At 37.4% G+C, this 21,356-nt stretch overlaps 1 protein-coding gene across 5 annotated transcripts in view; it reads right to left on the bottom strand.

Moving 5' to 3' along the window:
- Positions 1–578: 578 nt before the first annotated feature.
- Positions 579–21,356, bottom strand: part of CUL3 (cullin 3) — a 116,203-nt gene continuing 95,425 nt past the window's right edge. For 4 of the 5 annotated variants that reach the window (XM_033230045.1, XM_033230047.1, XM_033230049.1 and 1 more), the window contains 3 exons: positions 10,304–10,490; positions 5,986–6,131; positions 579–2,207 (listed from right to left, as the gene is read on the bottom strand). In XM_033230045.1, coding sequence (XP_033085936.1) covers positions 2,076–2,207; positions 5,986–6,131; positions 10,304–10,490 — 465 coding nt within the window. In that variant the 3' untranslated portion in view covers positions 579–2,075. The remainder of the gene's footprint in view (positions 2,208–5,985; positions 6,132–10,303; positions 10,491–21,356) is intronic. The other variant, XM_033230048.1, reaches the window with a different exon arrangement.

The following is a 21,356-nucleotide window of genomic DNA, read 5'->3' as shown; positions in this document are numbered from 1 at the left end:
AAACATCAAACCTGTGCTCCGAAATGAACAAGAATGTCTCTCAACTCTAGATCTGATTTTTACAGCCACACTTGAGACAATGATGTAAACTTAACTTTTAATGGCTTAAACTAGCACTAAAATGTTTAATGTCTCACTTAGATTTCAAATGAAGTTTTTTTCATCGTTCATGTTTACTAACTCGACAATCTGAGCTGTCCTGTTTTCCCAGGTGTTAAGTATCATTTAATTGGGAAATGAAAGCAGTAATAAAATTCTCAAACCTGAAATACCATTACTTTCCTATAAACACCTTACCATTATAGAAAATTTTCAATTATGTCAAAATCAGAAGGTGAAACTCTTAGCTTTCCATGTTACACCTGACTTAGTACTGCTCAAGTATGGTAAAAGTGTCCCGAGAACAATGTTCATAATATTTTTCATTGGCATCTTAATTGCATCATGTAGAAGTGGAAAATGTAGAGATAAAGAGCACAAGGCTTATAATTCTACAGTACAGATGGAGACAAAAGTGCAATAAAAACATATTTCCAAGTCTAAAAGGAAAATTATAACCCAAGACGCATGGGGAAAAATATTTATGTGGAGTTTTTAATCCGTATTAGAATTCAGTTGTTTTAACTTGACCATAAATTTAAACAGAAACCATCTTCTGAGACATACATTCTAATAAATGTATCAACAGTACTGATAGTCAACGAAGGGTCAATTTAAACTTATTAGTAACATTTCATTTTTCTATCCAACAAAAATCTATAGTGGTTTGCCCCATTACATATCTGAAACATTGTCTTATGAAAACAAAATGAAACAAAATTAAATAATATTGAAGATAAAAATACTCTGGAAGCACAGGATATCTGACAAGAATCTTCAGCACAAAGCACATCTTTGAAAACGTGAAACAATGACTCTTTGGAGGACAATAGTTAAATATCCAAGAATCATCAGGTTTGAGAAATATTGCTTAATCACTTTCCAAAACACAGTTAGCTGCAAGAATTGAAGATTTCATTAAAACTACCAAGGTCATCATATTTATTGCATCTTTAGATTGCATTTTGAAACAGAAAATTAATAGTGCACCACAGCTTCACCAAAATATATATTTAGGGGCAGGGAGGACCTAAGATATTTATAAACAAAGTGTAGACTGTATGTGCTTTTCAGAGGGGCTGAATTAAATATAACCAGCTGCCAACTTTGTGCTCTGACATACTTGAATTAGTGGGTCTGTGTATACTAAATTCACTTATTTTTGTCTACAATAAATGAAATAAAAACACCACCCTATACAATCCACTATTAGCAGTGAGTACAACAGCAAAAAAATTATTGTACAATTTATACATACTAAAATATTTTCTTTCTCTAGAAATAACTCAGAACAAAACCTAATCATTGTAAGACTTAATCTGGGAAATCTCAAATTACAATAGGGAAAAACCAAATCAGGATGTGTACTTGAGCCCAAAACAAAGATTCCTGGTCATAAGGCTAGAAGATTAGTAAGTGCAAGTGGTAGAATACAGCATGCTCAAATCGTATGCTTGGGTCTTTGTATATTTATCAAACCTTCAAATTAAGTAAGACTAGCTAAAGAAATGTCTTCAGAGCAAGATAACTGGGAATTCTGCATTTCTTTTGCCATTTTTGTTACCCAACTTACACAATGCGCAAAGTGCTAAGCAACACTACAAAAACACATTTACATCAACACTGAAGACCTGGGGAAATGAAATCCAACAATTTTATTTTAATGAGCTGTATTTTCTAAATTTTTGTTTTATTTTCCTGTTTTCATACAGTAAAGAAAACAAAACGCAGCACATTCACATTTTCCCGAGGAACTGTAAAGATGATCTCTACAGGGATAAACGTTGTAAAGCCTGAAGCTCAATCAACTGATGTTGAAAACTCTCAAAGGGAGTAAAGGCTTGATCTCAATGGTCTAGAACATGTACTGTAATTTAATAGAAGAGATGGTCGTCTTAATATTTAATGATTTAAAAGAACTTCCCAGTCCATGCGAAGAGTACAGTCCAAGAATAAATCAAATTTCTGAACGCATTTTATGCTACATATGTGTATACTTTGCGATCCTCAGGTGTTCGTGCCAAATATTCTCTCTCAATAAGTCCTTCAATACGTTTCTTAATAACAACTGGACTTGGTAAGAATCGAGCCTTCAACTGCTGAGTTACCTAAAAAAGAAAGTAGACAGCATTTTTATATAAACACATACAAATTCCTATCTTTCAACAGAACTGATATGTCATTTTAACACTGAGAGATTGAACTTTACTAACTGGATTAACAAAGCTAAAAGCACAGAAACTTTAAAAAGGTTCTGTCTGAAAATGTAATGTATGGTGACAACACACTTCCTCAAATCAGAATGTGAATGCTAAGGACAGCAGTTGAATAGATGAATTAGTTGGAATTATGCTAATGTAGTTTAACTGTTTTGATGCTGTTATCTACTGACTTCTGGGTTACACTCAAAACTTACAGAACTTGGGTAGCCTATGTATTTAAGAACACAAACTCTGGACTCACAGTACCTGGATAAACTCAGCTCTACCACTACTAGCTCTGGGACCTTGGCCCACTGGTGTGTACACTCAATGTGTTAACAGACATAATGCCTTAGAATAATAATGCCCAATCATAAGTGCTTCTGTTGTTCCAAGTACTATCAGGATTCTAAGTACTGTGCTACATGTAATAATAAAACAGTAACTAAAGCAGCAGTCACAGTCTGTCTATGCACTATTCATCAGTCATTTTGCATGTATGAGTTTATGGTTTGTTTGTTTTTTGAGACGGAGTCTTGCTCTGTCGTCCAGGCTGGTGCAGTGGCATGATCTCCGCTCACTGAAAGCTCCACCTCCTGGGTTCCCACCATTCTCCTGCCTCAGCCTCCCAAGTAGCTGGGACTACAGGCGCCCACCATCATGCCCGGCTAATTTTTTGTATTTTTAGTAGAGACAGGGTTTCACCGTGTTAGCCAGGATGGTCTTGATCTCCTGACCTCGTGATCTGCCTGCCTCGGCCTCCCAAAGTGCTGGGATTACAGGCGTGAGCCACCGTGCCCGGCCTATTTAATGTTCTTAACTCTGCGAAGTTGTCTCATTTTACAAATGAGGAAAATATGCCAGAGAAGAAAACTGACATCAACAAGTAGTAAATAACAGAGCCAGGAGAGATGAATCTAAACCTTCTGGCTTCAAAGTCCATGTTCTTTGCTCAAATCCATCCGTGAGCCAGCTTTGCTTCTACTCTTGTTGATCAGCTCATTTCCCAAAGCCATAATGGATTGATAATTCTTTGAAATCTGAAAATTCAGCACTTCACTCTGCAACTACAATTTATCACCCTTCCAGGATTACCACTCCAGTATCTACAAACTTGCTCTCAACCCACCACCTGAGACCTCCCACCCTTTGCCTTTCTTTTCTTCCAGCCTAGTAACAGCTCCTATAGACTTGTTCTCTCCCCTGTAACAGAGCCTAAACTGTATTCAAGATTACTTCAGCTGTACTCTCAACAGGACCTTCTACTCCTGATTCTTTTGGTCCTATCTCAGAAACACTATTTGATTAAACCTATATTCTACATATACTGTATCATTATCAACCTACCACAGAGCTCTTTGCTGAGTAAAGATGTAGTTGTTACATCACTTGTGTACACCAGGAATCAGTAAACTGCAGTTACAGGCCAAATACACCCCACTATCTGTTTCTGTAAAATTTTACTGAAACACAGTCATATGTATTTATTTTTATTAATTTTTTTTGAGATGGAGTCTCACTCTGTCGCCCAGGCTGGAGTACAATGGCACGATCTCGGCTCACTGCAACCTCTGCCTCCCGGGTTCAAGCAATTCTCCTACCTCAGTCTCCCGAGTAGTTGCAATTACAGGCACCCACCACCATGCCCGGCTGATTTTTGTATTTTTAGTAGAGACGGGATTTCGCCATGTTGGTCAGGTTGGTCTTGAACTCCTGACCTCAGGTGATCCGCCTGCCTCGGCCTCCCAAAGTGCTGGGATTACAGGCATGAGCCACTGTGAGTCACATGCATTTATGTATTATCTATACCTGCTTTCATGCTACAATTGGCCATTTACAAAAACATCTGCCAATCTCTGATGTAGACTGATAACACAAATTTACAGTATTCAAAAGTTCAGCAAGTTCCTGAGCACCATTCTTCGACAAGTATTATTTCAAATTTTTGACAATCCCCTTAAACTCCTCAAACCCAGTCCTACACCAAGCTCGTATCAGGTTTTACAGAGAGAAAATAAGCCATTTCAATTTGAAGTTCTTCAAATTCCCACCCTACACAGGTACATTCATCCATACTTACAGTAAACCTTGCTTAGCACATACCCCTGCAGCCTGCCCTGGGTTCTCAGGAAGAGGTATGTTCAGTAACATCTGTGTCAGTACACTACCATCATCATACTCCCTATACAACCCTCACGTTTCCTTTTCTAGAATGTGGTATTGATCACTTCATCTCATTTCTTTCCATTTGTTTTTAAGGATCCCTTCCTTATTCTTAGGATATAAACATGCTCAGTATCCTCCCATTGTGGGGGGAAAAAGCCCAAACCCTTCAACTCTACACTGAATCCTCTAATACTGCTCTCTCCGCCCTTTCCCTTGAGTCAATACTTCAAAGAATAAGCCACTCTTGGTGGTTTCCACCTCCATTTCCCTCTCAAGGCACTACCACTGGATATACACTTTCACGAGTCCAATGAAAATGTCTGAGAAAGTTAACTTGTCACATAATTGCTAAAGTGTTTATTCAACTTGGTTTTTCCATAATTTTTGATATTACTGACCACTCACTCCTTGTAATTCTCTTCCCTTGTCATAGGGCACTGACATTTTGTTGCTTTTCCTCCTAAAGCAGTGTTCTCAAATTTGAAAAAACATCAGAATCACCTACACTTCGTGTTAAAAAACCAGACTGTTGGGCCCTATCCCCAGAGTTTCTGATTCAATTCTCAGGCTCTGGTGGAATCTAAGAATCTGTGTTTCTCATGAGTTCCCAGGTGATGCAGAGGTAGCTACTCCAAGAACCACAGTGTGAAAACCAGTGCTCTAAAGAGTTTGTTAGTTGTTACACTCACCGTTCCTAAAATGATGAGGGAGGGGTCTATCCCATAGTTCTTTCTTGCTCTACATGCCAACACTGAGCAATTTAATCCACACCTGTGGTTTTAACTGCATTCTCATATAGCTAATTCCCAATGCAACTTCTAGCCCTCGTGTCTAGTGTCTTCCACCTGCCCCTGGATGTGCCAATATACAATAAAGTCAACTTGTACAAAAGAATATTAAGTGACATCTGGACCACAGCGGCACATCACATCACCCTTGTCTTTTTGGTTAAAGAAACCAATCTCCATCTACTCATTCAAGCCAGAAACCTAAAAGGCATCTTCAACTTCTCCCGCTCGCTTCCCGTTATCCATCAGTAAAGCCTGTCAATTCTACTTCCCAATTATCTTGATTCAGCTTTCTACCCTCTACCAACACTTTACCCAGGTCCTAATCCTCTCCCACCTACCTTAATGGCCTCTTAAGGGGTCTTCCCCTCCTTAGTTCCCCAATTTGTAAAATGAAAGCATTTAATGAATGGTAACCATTATTAATTTTTAGAAATAAAGGGAACTTGTTTACACAAAGGTATTAAATAGCAGTGAAAATTTTTTCTTAATACTTCATGTGACAATAGTCTACTATCATTTTTGTTATAAACACATCAGTTCTGGGAGTGTGCACATATTTGGATGTATCATTATGTTTAATTACCAAGTGAGTACCATACATTTCATAAGTGTTATTACATCACTAGAATTTCTTAATTGTAAAATTGTTTTTAAAATTAGTTGCATACAATAATTTTGTTAATAATGTTGCTTTTTTCTATATTAGCCCAGTTGTGAAGAGTCCTCACCTCTGCTACTAGAACATTGTGCTGCATCTTCTTTCTAGATTTCATTATCCGCACTATAGCAGCTTCTATCTCATGTTTTCTGTCGTCGTCTACTTTCTGCCTTGTTTCTTTCCTCTCTGGGTCTGATTCACCTTGTTTGGCAGCAACTAAAATAGAAATAAAGACATGGATCATAAATGTAATTTTTTGGTTAAAATTTGGTTTATAAGCAAGCTTAATATAAGTCAATGTAATCCACAGACAAAAACCAATTTCAGCCTCTGAATATACACACTTATTAATTCAAGTATACATTCAAAAAGTGTCTCATTTAATGTTTACTTGAATACTAAATTATCCTTTTCAAAAATGAGGAATTTAACTTTGAGATAATAAAGTCAATTTTGTTTTTATGCAGAATATAATTTCTTATCTGGAAGAAAAATAGTAGCTGAAAATATTCAGTAGTAAAATTACCAGTAAATAATTTCTTTTTTTTTTTTTTTTTGAGGCGGAGTCTTGCTCTGTTGCCCAGGCTGGAGTGCAATGGCCGGATCTCAGCTCACTGCAAGCTCCACCTCCCAGATTTACGCCATTCTCCTGCCTCAGCCTCCCGAGTAGCTGGGACTACAGGCGCCCGCCACCTCGCCCGGCTAGTTTTTGTATTTTTAGTAGAGACGAGGTTTCACCGTGTTAGCCAGGATGGTCTCGATCTCCTGACCTCGTGATCTGCCCGTCTCGGCCTCCCAAAGTGCTGGGATTACAGGCTTGAGACACCGCGCCCGGCACCAGTAAGTAATTTTCATTACTTATGACTGTCAGAGGTCAACTATTTTATTACCATGGCTCCAAGTTAAAACTCACCAAAAGTGGCCGGGCGCGGTGGCTCAAGCCTGTAATCCCAGCACTTTGGGAGGCCGAGACGGGCGGATCACGAGGTCAGGAGATCGAGACCATCCTGGCTAACACGGTGAAACCCAGTCTCTACTAAAAATACAAAAAACTAGCCGGGCGAGGTGGCGGGCGCCTGTAGTCCCAGCTACTCCGGAGGCTGAGACAGGAGAATGGCGTAAACCCGGGAGGCGGAGCTTGCAGTGAGCTGAGATCCGGCCACTGCACTCCAGCCTGGGTGGCAGAGCAAGACTCCGTCTCAAAAAAAAAAAAAAAAAAAAAAAAAAACTCACCAAAAGTATCTCAGATAGGTGAGTATCTGTTGTCTTACTAACTCAAAATGTAGCTGTAATCTCTAAGGTTTTATGCGGAGACAAGAGTATGTATTGCCAAGATTCAGTCAGTGAAATAAATAATTTAAAAGTACCACTAGGATGTCGGTTCCTAAAATCTCCTTGCCAAAAATCTCCCTAGAGTTCTGTTACCTAACCATTTCTTGCCGTATATTTTATTATGCTTTTTTATGTCACAACCTCATCACAAATTCATACCAGATTCCAATCTTTAGAAGTCTTACTCTATTCTTCCCTACAGTCTTCAAAGAAACTGCTAAGGGATTAAACACAGAATTATTCTTCTCCTACAACTCTGCTCCAAATGAAACAGCAGAAAAAGAAAACTGATGTTTTATTTGTTCATCAAAAGGAGACAGATGTGAAGTTTCTGGAAGTAGAAATTGTAAAATTGCAAAGCAGCACATGGGGCCCTGCTGACTGAGGCATGGGCATAGATAGCCATGAGACAGCAGACTGTACAATTTAGAAGATCATTCTGGTGTGCATATCCATTCAGCTGTTTCTAATTAGAATCCTTTGGATAAAAATACTGCTTTCAGTGTCATTTCCCCAGTGTAAGATTATCAATCTTTTAGTAAAAAAAAAAAAAAGAAAAAAGAAAAATCGATGAAAATAATCTACTAAGAATGATGCTTATGATGCTTCTCCTCAGAAGTTGATGTCATGAAAAAAAAAAAAAAGATAAGAGGTACTGGTTTAAATGGAACTAAAAAGACATAAAAATTAAATGTAATATGGAAATCTTGAGGGAATCATGGATCCAAAAAGTGAGATGCAAAAGAAATTTTTGAGACAACTGAGGCAATATGGGTGTAAATAGATGACATGAAACTAATTTTCTTGGATATGACATAGGAGATGTGTGCTAAAGTTTTTTAGGGGGAAACTGTTGAGATATTTGTAAATTAACTTCAAACGCTGTAGCAAACACACACATGAGTTCGTATACACACAGAGGAAGGCATGGAGGAAGACAAAATTCTAATGACTGGTAAACGTAGGTCACAGCCATACTGATGTTCATTATGGTGCTTTTCACTTTGTGGATTTGAAAATTAAAAAATACAAAGCTGCAGGGAAAAAAGTAATTGTTTAAACAATCCCTTTGGCTCATCTGGATTTGGTCACCTAAATAAGCATCTTCTTAAATACCTGCAGAAAAACATAGATGTCAGATTGTGCTGGTGATTCAAAATGAGTGTTTTTTTTAAAATGGGAGGGGAGGGACACACTCTGGAGCCTAACACAATACTCCTCCCTTGAGTGCAGCAGAAGGGGTTGCTGTGCATGTGCCTATACATGACCTATATGCATGCTGGGGGATGGAATTTCAGAAAGGCAGGTGGTGAAGACTGTCAACTCTGGAAACCCCCCAGATTAAAATTAATCTAATTTTTTTCAAAGGCAGTGTTATTTTGGTAATTCCTTTAACTTCTTTGCATGAACTTTTATCATTGGCTACAGTAAAAGCAGCATAAATAGGTAGGGTCTGAGTCTTTGAATATTTATGTTAGTGAGCCTTTGACAATAAAACCAATGTGGTCACAATGTTTACCACCAAAGAGAAAATTCTGACTTAAACTATGAGTAAGAGCCAAAATCATTTAAAAACCATTCCCAAGAAAAAAACATTGCTTCGTAGAATTTTATTGCTGAAAAGAACTTTTAAGCTCCTCTAGTGAAATTCTTCATCATATATGTTTTGAACATAGCTAAAACACTATATACATGTACTCCAGAAACACACGTAAGGGTTGCACACTTAACATGAAATTCTAAAAATCTATGAAGACCTTTTTAAACATAATACTAATATCTGATATTATTATTGCTGGGCATGATATAATGTGGGATAACAAAGACTGTTAACTTATTTAGGGTACAGTAGGGTGAGGGTAAGGTAATCCAGATAAATATTCCCACATATTTTCTTCTAATTCTAGGATGCAAATGAGCCCTAAAATCCAAAACTGGTATCTGCCCAAATGTATAAAGTAGTTCTGTCTTGCATTGGAAGAAAAATAAATTTTATTCCATGACACTCGCTAGTATAGTTTGCTTTATTCTTAATATGTATTTATGTCAAGACATGGGCCAATCTTGGCTCATGCAGATTACTATGATATAGTTTACAACTACAAGACAAAGGGGGCAAAACCCTGCCAGAGACACTACTCTGCTCTACAAAGTATACATACAAAACAAAAAGATCAAAATGAAAAAAAAAAAATTTAAGTGTGCATATAAAGCGCTAGAATCCATGTAATCTGATAATCAATTGTATATTTAACATTACTTTTAAAAAGACTATCATAATATACAATATAAATAACTTTTTTAATATCAGCAAATCAGTCATTTAAAAGATCATCTTATTTATCTTAGGACACTGTTTTATTGCACACATATTTGGCTGTAATGAATATATTAGGACTAGGAAGCCTATCTAATACTAGTTTTTAAGCCAAGTAGCAATTAGTTTTAAACATCAATCAGCAAGGGTGGAGTGCCTTTTTTCCCCTTTAAATACACAGAAAACAAGCATTCTACATTATGTTAAATACTTAATGAATTGAATTTTCACTATCAACTTATATGGCTCTATTAAAAATCATTCACATGAGTATCATTTCTGTTTTTAAATTAAAGATGATATGAGTTTTAAGATTTTGAAACAAAAAATATTTATCAAAATATAAATAGCAACATCCAAACATCAAACTTTTACATTGGTCTCCCAATTCTGAAAAACCTCTAAATCAGCTTTAAAAAGACTTCCACTGACTATTAACCAGTTAAAAACAATTTTAAGTACTAGTAGGTTCATAAATTGTATTCTATTTGTTAAAAAACATGGAAAGAAGTGCTTTGTTCATACCATAAATTACTTTTTAAAATGCTTACTGTACTTGGATTCAAATGCATTTTGATACAAATACTTATCACCAAAAGCTGCTTTTTTTCTTAAGCCTAAATACCATGTAGCACCAGAAAAGAAGTATTTTTTGAAGACAGAAATCCAACAGATGAGATTTTTTTTCTAAAGAGAAAAATACATAATTTTTTGAGAGGAAAAATGTAATTCCAGATACCTGTTTGAATCTTGACTCTGTGTAGTTTGGATGTGAATTGATCATTAACTGTAAATATATGACCATTTTCTATTTCCTTTGATTTGGGTTCTTTTGTTAGAACCCGCTGTGTTGGTTTACCACAGGCGAGGGACTGTAGGGCTCTAACAAGCTCTCTTTCAGGGATATCTGTCTCTTGCTGAATTTCCTGAAATTTCATCAGATTAACATAATTAGACTTTTTGAAAGATTAAAGTTAGTTAATTAGCAAGTAAACTGACCAAGCAGTAGATAAAAAGAGGTAATTCCATTAAATAAATAATGCATAAAAAAGAATTATCTTGAGTATTATGACACATCATTAAAATCTCCTTATTTGAACAAACTAGAGGAAAGGGTGATTCAAATTATAAAATATGAAAAAGACAAGTAACTTTTTTGTTTCAGGAGATACAGTGGTTAATCTAAAAATATTATCCAGCAGACATTATCAGGAACCTGCTTTAACATTTAGTTTTGTAAAAATAAAGTGTTAACCAACATATAATTGCTAACTTTAGAAATATTTTATAGTCTCTCATTCAAGTTTATCCATACTCCTCTTTTGCTTAGTAATTTCTTTCATAGAACAAAGGAAGATAAGCCTGAGCTCAGGCCTTCTACCATACAACGAAAATTTACCATCCAAACTGACCATATGTATGCTTCAATGACCAAATGAAGAAAAAAAAAAACCTGGAAATTATGTTAAACATAAAAATCAACAAGCAATCTGTGTTGAAGTTCAGGTGATAATCTTTTCTGCATATTATGGTATGAATAAAATGTAATACTAGGAGAGAAAAAGCAGCTCGGTAAAGAATGCTGTGTAATTTTAAATTCACTATTCTGTTATGTCAGTGGGACAGCAAGAAAACTGTAGTTATATGATTTAGTCTCTACATGTCTATAGTGATACGTGATTTTGAGTTTTAAAAGTCTTGACACTAGGATTTATTGCTTTGATGAACTGTATACAGCTGTCTCTTTCTCAGAAGCAGCTTACAAAGAGTGGGCATGAAGATGGAGATATTCAGATTATATGAGTAACTGATCTGGAGAGTCATTCTCTCTAGAGAAGTCTTTGAGCAACAGTTCTGTTCTTCTAAAAAACTGTCAGGTAAGCAAGGATTCAGAGAAATGTGATTTTCAGTGATTCTGCATATTCATTTTCTTCAAACAATCTCTGGTTATATCTACCTACTTTAGGCATTTCAAATACTATAAATGTTAATCCCAGAAAACAGGTGCTATTATTAGAATGAAGATGTTTATTATTACATACATGCTAAAAGTGATTTATTTACATATTTTAGTTATTGCTTAATCATATTCAATGAAGCAGAAATACCTTAGGTGATATTTTAAAATTACAGATCATTCCCCGAGGTAACTATCATCAAAAGTATTTTACAAAAGTCAGTCCTCAAACCTTATAGTGGGGAATTCTTAGCTGCCTTAGAATGAAATGCCCCTAAAGTCATAAGGTTGTACATATAATGAGAGAGTTAAGCGTAACAGTAGTATACTAGACATCTTTCTATTTAGAGTTAGGAACAAGATAAGGATGCCTATCTTTACTATTACTATTCTACCTGCACTCTGCCTTTTCCTATTCATTATATATACACATGAATACAAGTATATGCATATACATGAATGTACGTGAACACATTCACCTATACAACAGTATTAGTGTTAAATGAGATCATAACATGAATTTCTGTATTAATTTCTTCAGATTTTTCCGCTTGTAAAAAGAGATTAAAGCTACAAGGAATTTCACAGTACTGTTCTATCATGACACAAGTGGAGATTGAGACTGGATCCAATGTTCTGTTGGTACATGCATTTCCGACTTTGAGCACAAAAACCTGTTTTTCAGAAGCAAATTTCTAGAAATGTACTTGCTTCCTCAAAGTTATAAATATTTTATATTTGTGCCAGGCATGGTGGCTCACGCCTGTAATCCCAGCACTTTGGGAGGCCAAGGTGGGAAAATCACTTGAGCCCAAGAATTCAAAATCAGCCTGGTTAACACAGCAAGATCTGCTCTCTACCAAACATTTAAAAACTAGCCTGTAGTCCCAGCTACTCATGAGGCTAAGGTGGGAGGACGGCTTGAACCTGGGAGGTTGAGGCTGCAGTGAGACATGATAACACCACTACACTCCAGTGTGGGCAAGAATGAGACCCTGTCTCAAAATTTTTTTTTTTGGTATTTGATAAATACTAATGAACTGCTTTCAAGTTGCTTAACAATTGAACCTCCCACAACAGTAGTACATGAATATCCACTCCCTCACACCTTCTTCAATACCAGATTTTCTTTTGCTCATGTTTGGCTAAAAATGAAATCTCATTATTTTAATTTGTACTTCTCCATGACCACTATGGGAAAAAAGATTTTTATATTTACAGGATATCTGTAATCTTCTATGCTTTCTCTATCTGTATTCCTTGCATGTTTTTATACTCAATTGTTTCTCTTCATACTGATTTAACTGATGCTTTTTATAGATTATGGTTTTCAATTTTTATACATTATAAATAATTTCTCCTAGTCTCTATTTTTAACTTAATATATCTCATCATATAGATGTTATCACTTATGTGGTTACATCTGTTAGTCTTTTACTTTGTTATTTTTGTAATAAATTTTTAAAAGACATTTCTCACATTAAGGTTACCAAAATACTCAAAATTTTCTTTTATTATTTATATAGATTTGCAATTATATTTAGATTTTCACACTTATCTGGAATTTTGTATTTGATGTGATCCATGGAATTGAGGTCTTAATACTACCATCTTCTCACTCCCACAAATAAAAAAACAATTAAATTCAGTTTTTAGAAATGACAAATTTGAGATCTGGCAAGATGGCCGAATAGTTAATAGCTCAGGTTTGCAGCTCTCAGTGAGACCAACGCAAAAGGCGGGTGATTTCTGCATTTCCAACTGAGGTACCTGGTTCATCTCAATGGGACTGGTTAGACAGTGGGTGCAGCCCACAGAGTGTGAGGAGAAGCAGGGCAGGGCATCACCTCACCTGAGAAGCACAAGGGGCCAGGGAATTCCCTCCCCCAGCCAAGGGAAGCCCTGAGGGACTGTGCTATCCAGCCCAGCTACTATGCTTTGCCCACAGTTTTTGCAACCTGCAGACCAGGAGATTCCCTTGTGTGCCTACACCACCAGGGTCCTGGGTTTCTAGCACAAAACTGGGTGGCTGTTTGGGCAGATACCAAGTTAGCTGTAGGAGTTTTTTTTTCATATCCCAGTGGCACCTGGAACCCCAGCGAGACAGAACCATTCACTCCCCTGGAAAGGGGGCTGAAGCCAGGGAGCCAAGTGGTCTTACTCAGAGGGTCCCACCCCGACAGAGTCCAGCAAGCAAGCTAAGACCCACTGGGTTGAAATTCTCGCTGCCAGCACAGCAGTCTGAAGTCGACCTGGGACACTCAAGCGTGGTGGGGGGAGGGGTGTCCACCATTACTGAGGCTTGAGTAAGCGGTTTTTCCCTCACAGTGTAAACAAAGTCTCCAGGAAGTTCAAACTGGGCAGGTGGCAAAGCTGCTGTGGCCAAACTGCCTCTCTAGATTCCTCCTTACTGGGCAGGGCATCTCGGAAAGAAAGGCAGCACCTGAGTCATGGGTTTGTAAATAAAACTCCCATCTCCCCTGGGACAGAGCACCTGAGGGAAGGGGCAGCTATGGGCCCAGCTTCAGGAGAATTAAACATTCCTGCCTGCCGGCTCTGAAGAGAGCAGTGGACCTCACAGCACGGCACTCCAGCTCTGCGAAGGGACAGACGGCCTCCTCAAGTGGGTCCCTGACCCTCATGCCTCCTGACAGGAGACACCTCCCAGCAGGGGTCAACAGACACCTCACACAGGAGACCTCTGACTGGCATCCGGCAGGTGCCCCTCTGGGACAAAGCTTCCAGAGGAAGGAGCAGGCAGCAATCTTTGCTGTTCTGCAGCCTCCACTGGTGATACCTAGGCAAACAGGGTCCAGAGTGGATCTCCAGCAAACTGCAGCAGACCTGCAGAAGAGAGGCCTGATTGTGAGAAGAAAAACTAACAAACAGAAAGCAGTAACATTCAACATCAACAAAAAGAATGTCTACGCAAAAACCCCATCCACAGGTCATCAGCATCAAAGATCAAAGGTAGATAAATCCACGAAGATGAGGAAAAACCAGGGCAAAAAAGATGAAAATTCCAAAAACCAGAATGCCTCTTCTCCTCCAAAGGCACAAAACTGGATGGAGAATGAGTTTGACAAATTGACAGAAACAGGTTTCAGAAGGTGGGTAACAATAAACTCCTCTCAACTAAAGGAGCATGTTCTAACCCAACACAAAGAAGCTAAGAACCTGAATAAAGGTTACAGGAACTGCTAACTAGAATAACCAGTTTAGAGAAGACCATAAATGACCTGATGGAGCTGAAAAACATAGCACGAGAACTTTGTGAAGCACACACAAGTATCAATAGCTGAATCGATCAAGCAGAAGAAAGGGTATCAAAGACTGAAGATAAACTTAATGAAATAAAGCGTTAAGATTAGAGAAAAAACAATGAAAAGGAACAAAGTCTCCAAGAAATATGGGACTATGTGAAAAGACCAAGCCTACGTTTGATTGGTGTACCTGAAAGTGATGGGGAGAATGGAACCAAGTTGGAAAACACACTTCAGGATATTAACCAGGAGAACTTCCCCAACCTAGCAAGACAGGCCAACATTCAAATTCATGAAATACAGAGAACACCACAAAGATATTCCTCCAGAACAGCAACCCCAAGACACATGATCATCACATTCACCAAAGCTGAAATGAAGGAAAAAATGTTAAGGGCAGCCAGAAAGGTTGCATTACCCACAAAGGGAAGCCCATCAGACTAACAGCAGGTCTCTCTGCAGAAACCCTACAAGCCAGAAGAGAGTGGGGGGCCAATATTCAACAATCTTAAAGACAAGAATGTTCAACCCAGAATATCACCTTCAGCCAAACTAAGCTTCATAAGCAAAGGAGAAATAAAATTCTTTACAGACAAACAAATGCTGAGGGATTCTGTCACCACCAGGCCTGCCTTACAAGGGCTCCTGAAGGAAGGACTAAATATGGAAAGGAAAAATTGGTACCAGCCACTGCAAAATCATACCAAAATGTAAAGACCATTGACACTATGAAGAAACTTCAACAACTAATGGGCAAAATAACCAGCTAGCATCATAATGACAGGATCAAATTCACACATAACAATGTTAACCTTAAATGTCAAGGGGCTAAATGCTCCAATTAAAAGACAGACTGGCAAACTGGATAGAGTCAAGGCCCATCAGTGTGCTGTATTCAGGAGACCCTTCTCATGTGCAAAGACACACACAGGCTCAAAATAAAGGAACGGAGGGATATTTACCAAGCAAATAGCAAAAAAAAAAAAAAAAAAAAAAAAAGCAGGGGTTGCAATCCTAGTCTCTGATAAAATAGACTTTAAACCAACAAAGATCAAAAAAGACAAAAAAGGGCATTACATAATGGTAAAGAGATCAATGCAACAAGAAGAGCTAACTACCCTAAATATATATGCACCCAATATAGGAGCACCCACATTCATAAAGCAAGTTCTTAGAGACCTACAAAGAGAATCAGACTCCCACACAATAATAGGGGCAGACTTTAATACCTCACTGTCAATATTAGACAGATCAATGAGACAGAAAACTAACAAGGACATTCAGGGACTTGAACTCAGTTCTGGACCAACAGACATCTATAGAACTCTCCACCCCAAGTCAACAGAATATATATTCTTCTGAGCACATCACACTTATTCTAATATTGACCACCTAATGGGAAATAAAACACTCCTCAGCAAATGCAAAAGAACGGAAATCATAACAGTCTTTCAGACCACAGTGGAATCAAATTAGAACTCAGGATTAAGAAACTCATTCAAAACCGCACAACTATATGGAAACTGAACAACCTGCTCCTGAATGACTACTGGGTAAATAACACAATGAAGGCAGAAATAAATATGTTATTTGAAACCAATAAGAACAAAGACACAATGTTCCAGAATCTCTGGGACACGGCTAAAGCAGTGTGTGAGGGAAATTTATAGCACTAATTGCCCACAGGAGAAAGCAGGAAAGATCTAAAATCGATACCCTAACATCACAATTAAAAGAACTAGATAAGAAAGAGCAAATAAATTCAAAAGCTAGCAGCAGACAAGAAACAACATCAGAGCAGAACTGAAGGAGATAAGAGACACAGAAAAACCCTTCAAAAAAAAAAAAATCAATGAATCCAGGTGCTGGTTTTTTGCAAAGATTAACAAAATAGGTAAGACTCCTAGCCAGACTAATAAAGAAGACAGAAGAATCAAATAGACATAATAAAAAATGATAAAGGGGATATCACCACTGATCCTACAGAAAAACAAACTACCATCAGAGAATACTATAAACACTTTTATGCAAATAAACTAGACAATCTAGAAAAAATGAATAAATTAACGGACACATACATTCTCCCAAGACTAAGCCAGGAAGAAGTCGAATCCCTGAAGAGACCAATAACAAGTTCTGAAACTGAGGCAGTAATAGCCTACCAACCCAAAAAAGCCCAGGATCAGAAGGATTCACAGCCGAATTCTACCAGAGGTACAAAGAGGAGCTGGTACCACTCCTTCGCAAACTGTTCCAAACAATAGAAAAAGAGGGACTTCATCCTAACTCATTTTATGAGGCCAGCATCATCCTGATACCAAAACGTGGCAGAGACACAACAAAAAAAGAAAATTTCAGGCCAATATCCCTGATGAACATCAATGTGAAAATCCTCAATAAAATACTGGCAAACCGAACACAGTAGCACATCAAAAAGTTTATCCACCATAATCAAGTTGGCTTCATCCCTGGGATGCCACGCTGGTTCAACATATGCAAATCAATAAACGTAATCCATCACATAAACAGAACCAATGAGAAAAACCACATGATTATCTCAAGAGATGCAGAAAAGGCCTTTGATAAAATTCAACATCCCTAGCTGCTAAAAACATTGAATAAACTAGGTACTGATGGAACATATCTCAAAATATAAGAGCTATCCATGACAAACCCATAGCCAATATCATACTGAATGAACAAAAGCTGGAAGCATTCCCTTTGAAAACTGGCACAAGACAAGGATGCCCTCTCTCACCACTGCTATTCAACATAGGATTGGAAGTTCTGGCCAGGGCAATCAGGCAACAGAAAGAAATAAAGGGTATTCAAATAGGAAGAGGGGAAGTCAAATTCTCTCTGTTTGCAGAAGATTTAATTGTGTATTTGGAAAACCCCACTGTCTCAGCCCAAAAACTCCTTAAGCTGATAAGCAACTTCAGCAAAGTCTCAGGATATAACATCAATGTGCAAAAGTCACAGGAATGCCTATACACCAATAACAGACAAACAGCTAAATCATGAGTGAACTCCCATTCACAATTACTACAAAGAGAATAAAATACCTAGGAATACAACTTACAAGGGACGTGAAGGATCTCTTCAAGGAGAACTACAAACCACTGCTGAAGGAAATAAGAGAGGACACAAACAAATGGAGAAACATTCTATGCTCATGGATAGGAACAATCAATATTATGAAAATGGCCATAGTGTACAAAGCAATTTATAGATTCAATGCTATTCCCATCAAGCTATCATTGATTTTCTTCACATAGAAAAAACTACTCGTAAGACCTAAAACCATAAAAATCCTAGAAGAAAACCTATGCAATACCATTCAGGACATAGGCAGGGGCAAAGACTTCATGACTAAAACACCAAAAGCAACTGCAACAAAAGCCAAAATTGACAAATGCAATCTAATTAAACTAAAGAGCTTCCGCACAGCAAAGAAACTATCATCAGAGTGAACAAGCAACCTAAAGAATGGGAGAAAATTTTTGTAATCTATCCGTCTGACAAGGTCTAATATCCAGAATCTACAAGGAACTTAAAACAAATTTACAATAAGAAAAAAAGAGCTCCATCAAAAAGTGAACAAAGGATATGAACAGACACTTCTCAAAAGAAGACACTTGTGTGGCTAACAAACATATGAAAAAAAGCTCATCATCACTGGTCATTAGAGAAATGTAAATCAAAACCACAATGAGATACCATCTCATGCCAGTTAGAATGGTGATCATTAAAAAGTCAGAAACAATAGATGCTGGAGAGGATGTGGAGAAATAGGAACGCTTTTACACTGTTGCGGGGAGTGTAAATTAGTTCAACCATCATGGGAGACAGTAAGGCGATTCCTGAAGGATCTAGAACCAGAAATACCATTTGACCCAGCAATCCCATTTCTGGGTATATACCCAAAGGATTATAAATCATTCTACAAGACACATGCACACGTATGTTTATTGTAGCACAATTTACAGTAGCAAAGACTTGTAACCAACCCATATGCCCATCAATGACAGACTGGATAAAGAAAATGTGGTACATATACACCATGGAATACTATGCAGCCACAGAATGAGTTCCTGTCCTTTGCGGGGACATGGATGAAGCAGGAAACCATCATTCTCAGCAAATTATCACGAGAACAGAAAGCCAAACACCGCATGTTCTCACTCATAAGTGGGAGTTGACCAATGAGAACACATGGACACAGGGAGGGGAACATCACACACCAGGGCCTTTTGGGGGAAAGGGGTTAGGGGTAAGGGGAGGGATAGCATTACGACAAATACCTAATGCATGCAGGGCTTAAAACCTAGATGATGGGTGATGGGTGCAGCAGAGCACCATGGCACATGTATACCTATGTAACTAACCTGCACGTTCTGCACATGCATCCCAGAACTTAAAGTACAATTAAAAAAAAAAAAAAGAGAGAGAGATTTATCACATTTCAGACACCTACAAATATAACAGTTTGCTTCTGGACTCTCTTGTTCAAATGAGCTATCTGTCTATGATTTTAAAATAACGCTAACTTGTATGTTTTTGAATAACAGAGAATACAACTGGAATTTTCATAACACAAAGAAATAATGCTAAGATGATGGATACCCCATTTACCCTGATGTGATTATTACACACTATATGCTTGTATCAAAATATCTCACATATCCCTAAATATATACATGTACTATGTACCCATAAAAATTAAAAATTTTTAGAAATGTGATATGGTATGCTTTGTTATTAGGACAAATTCCTTCCCCTTTTACTGAGCTTTCCTACCCAAGACCCCATTTCTTTTCTTCTTGTCCAGATGAATTATGGAATCAGCTTGTCGAGTTTTATTTAAAACAATATATATTTTGGAAATTTCAATTCAGATTTCCTTGAATTTATAGGTGACTTTTAAAAACAGCACACTTATAACATGTAATTCTCCCATTTGGGTACATTTACCCTTTCATATTCTTTAGCTTTTACTGTCTTCTTGGTGTAAGTGGCCTGTCCACACATTTCTTGTTAAAATGATTCCTGGAAGGTTATGATTCTTAATGAAACATCCTTTTCTTCATGTCATTTACTGAATAATGCTGGTTTACAGAAAGGGCATTATTTTTTCCAACAAAATTCTTCTTTTTTTTTTTTTTTTTTGAGGCGGAGTCTCGCTCTGTCGCCCAGGCTGGAGTGCAGTGGCCGGATCTCAGCTCACTGCAAGCTCCGCCTCCCGGGTTTACGCCATTCTCCTGCCTCAGCCTCCCGAGTAGCTGGGACTACAGGCGCCCGCCACCTCGCCCGGCTAGTTTTTGTATTTTTAGTAGAGACGGGGTTTCACTGTATTAGCCAGGAGGGTCTCGATCTCCTGACCTCGTGATCCGCCCGTCTCGGCCTCCCAAAGTGCTGGGATTACAGGCTTGAGCCACCGCGCCCGGCCAACAAAATTCTTCTAAAGAAATGTTTTCTCACTGATTATCATGTATTGCCAAATTGACAATCATACTGTCTACAGATTTTGACAATTTTTTCAATTTCTTCCCGATACTTATAAATTTCATTCCTTTTTTTTTCTTAGTATATTAGGACCTGCAGAACAAGGTATAACAGTAGTAGTCAAGATAGGCATCTTCATCTTGTTCCTAAGTCTAATAGAAAGGTGTCTAGTATTTTCCTACTATTATAATGCTTAAGTTTGTCATCAGATACAACCTTATGACATTAAGGGCATTCCATTTTAAGGTGGCAATGAGTCTCCCACTTTTATAAGGAATGAGGACTGACTTTTATCAAATACTTTTTGTTCATCTGTAGAGATCAAATGGTTTTCTCCTTAAAATGGTGACTGGCAATTAGGCAACTGCTTATTTTTACAATTATTACAATATCTTAATAAAGATCTTTTCAAAAAGTTTTCCTATGCTGACCCTTCTTTGTATTCTAGGGATAAATCCTTTTTGAACACAGTGTATTATTCTTTCAATACACTACTGAAAATGACTTGCTAATATTGAGATTTATACTTTCAGTATATTAGGATCTAAGGAGCAAGGCAGAATGATGAACAACCTTCAGCTTTCTCTTTTGTATTTTCCTTGCTCAGTTTTAGCAAAAAAGTTATGCTAGCCTCAGATATTTCCTGTGAGCAGTACGTCTATTTTGCTTTCTGAGTTCAAAGTTCGCTAAACAGCCTTCAATGTTAACTTGCTAACTGTGTTATTCAAATTTTCTATATCCCCCTTTTCAATTGTCTGGTTAGTCAATAAATTTGTAAGGGATTTCCATGATTCTAGAGTTGTCTACTTTCCCTTGTACTTTCATCTTCCTTTTCATATTGTGAAGTTATGTCACTAATGATTGCTATAAATTATTGATGAATATCAAATATTACTGTTAAGTTTTCTATTTAAATTCTGACATTAATAGTGCTATTGTCCATAGTTTTTAAATTTCAGACTCATTCTCATAAAATAAAAAATAAAGAACATTAGGAAAAATATGTATTAATAGTTCTTATCCATACCTCTTTCAAAAACCCACTGCTAATTACTAAAGTCCAAGGT

This window comes from Trachypithecus francoisi, unplaced genomic scaffold (genome assembly GCF_009764315.1).
Source record: "Trachypithecus francoisi isolate TF-2019V2 unplaced genomic scaffold, Tfra_2.0 Lachesis_group13, whole genome shotgun sequence".
Taxonomy (NCBI): Eukaryota; Metazoa; Chordata; class Mammalia; order Primates; family Cercopithecidae; genus Trachypithecus; species Trachypithecus francoisi.
This window is presented reverse-complemented; position numbering and strand designations above follow the sequence as displayed.